The sequence below is a fragment of the Anarrhichthys ocellatus genome, unplaced genomic scaffold, assembly GCF_004355925.1.
Source record: "Anarrhichthys ocellatus isolate YVR2014 unplaced genomic scaffold, GSC_Weel_1.0 scaffold1652, whole genome shotgun sequence".
Lineage (NCBI taxonomy): Eukaryota > Metazoa > Chordata > Actinopteri > Perciformes > Anarhichadidae > Anarrhichthys > Anarrhichthys ocellatus.
In genome coordinates, this window is record NW_022281626.1 from 9203 (window position 1) to 10246 (window position 1044).

At 49.2% G+C, this 1044-nt stretch overlaps 1 protein-coding gene across 1 annotated transcript in view; it reads right to left on the reverse strand.

Annotated features, from left to right (window-relative positions):
• Positions 1-1038, reverse strand: part of LOC116377765 (beta-enolase) — a gene marked incomplete at its 5' end in the record, with an annotated part of 1946 nt that extends 908 nt beyond the window's left edge. The window contains 4 exons of the mRNA XM_031839484.1: positions 257-365; positions 462-586; positions 792-868; positions 1002-1038. Of these exons, the coding sequence (XP_031695344.1) occupies positions 257-365; positions 462-586; positions 792-868; positions 1002-1038 (348 nt within the window). The remainder of the gene's footprint in view (positions 1-256; positions 366-461; positions 587-791; positions 869-1001) is intronic.
• Positions 1039-1044: the final 6 nt, after the last annotated feature.

The following is a 1044-nucleotide window of genomic DNA, read 5'->3' on the forward strand; positions in this document are numbered from 1 at the left end:
AGAGAGAGAGACAGACAGACAGACATGTAGAGAGAGAGAGACAGGTGGTCAGTGAATCAGACACTTCATTGAACAGCTGTTGTTGTTTTCATCCTTTTCCTGATCTACATGCCTCCATACTTTATTTTCCCTCTACCCGTCTCCCTTTCCCCCCGTCTGTCTATCTGTCTGTTTAGCTGTATGTCTGTGTGTCTGTCTCTTTCCCTCTTCCCCCATCTGTCTGTCCTTCTACCTGTCTGTCTGAGTGTGTGTCTACCTGTCCAGTACAGAGTCCCACCACCAGGTCAGAGATGAAGGTGTCTTCAGTCTCTCCGGAGCGATGGCTGACCATCACACCCCAACCGCTGCTCTGAGCCAGCTTACACCTGAGAGAGAGACAGGTAGGAAGACAGACAGTCGGTCAGGGAAGGGGAGGGATCGTTAGAGAGGCAGACAGACAGAGAGAGAGACAGGTGTCTTACGCCTGGATGGACTCGGTCACAGAGCCGATCTGGTTGACTTTGAGCAGCAGACAGTTACAAGCCTTCTTGTCCACAGCCTGCTGGATCCTCTTTGGATTGGTCACCGTCAGGTCGTCTCCTACGATCTGATTGGTTAGAAACACACACACACACACACACACACACACACACACACACACACACACACACACACACACACAGGTGAGTCACTTTAAAGTCTGATCCACAAAAAATATTCAGACTCACATTCAAGCCTGGTCACCTCATCTGTGACTGTCTGTCTGACTCTCTGTCTGTCTGTCTGCATACCTGTCTGTCTGTCTGTCTCACCTGGATGTCTGTGGAGGCGGTGAACTTGGCCCAGTTCTCCCAGTCGTCCTGGTCAAATGGATCCTCAATGGACTGGACTGGAGACAGAAAGAGAGACAGACAGGTAGAGAACAAAGTAGATTATTATATTAGAACTTAATCACATCCAGTTCTTTGCAGATGACTGTGTAGTTTATCTCAGTAACATGTTGTACTGAAAGAGATCGGTACCCGGGTAGCCCTTGATGAAGCTGCGGTACAGGTCTGTCTACCT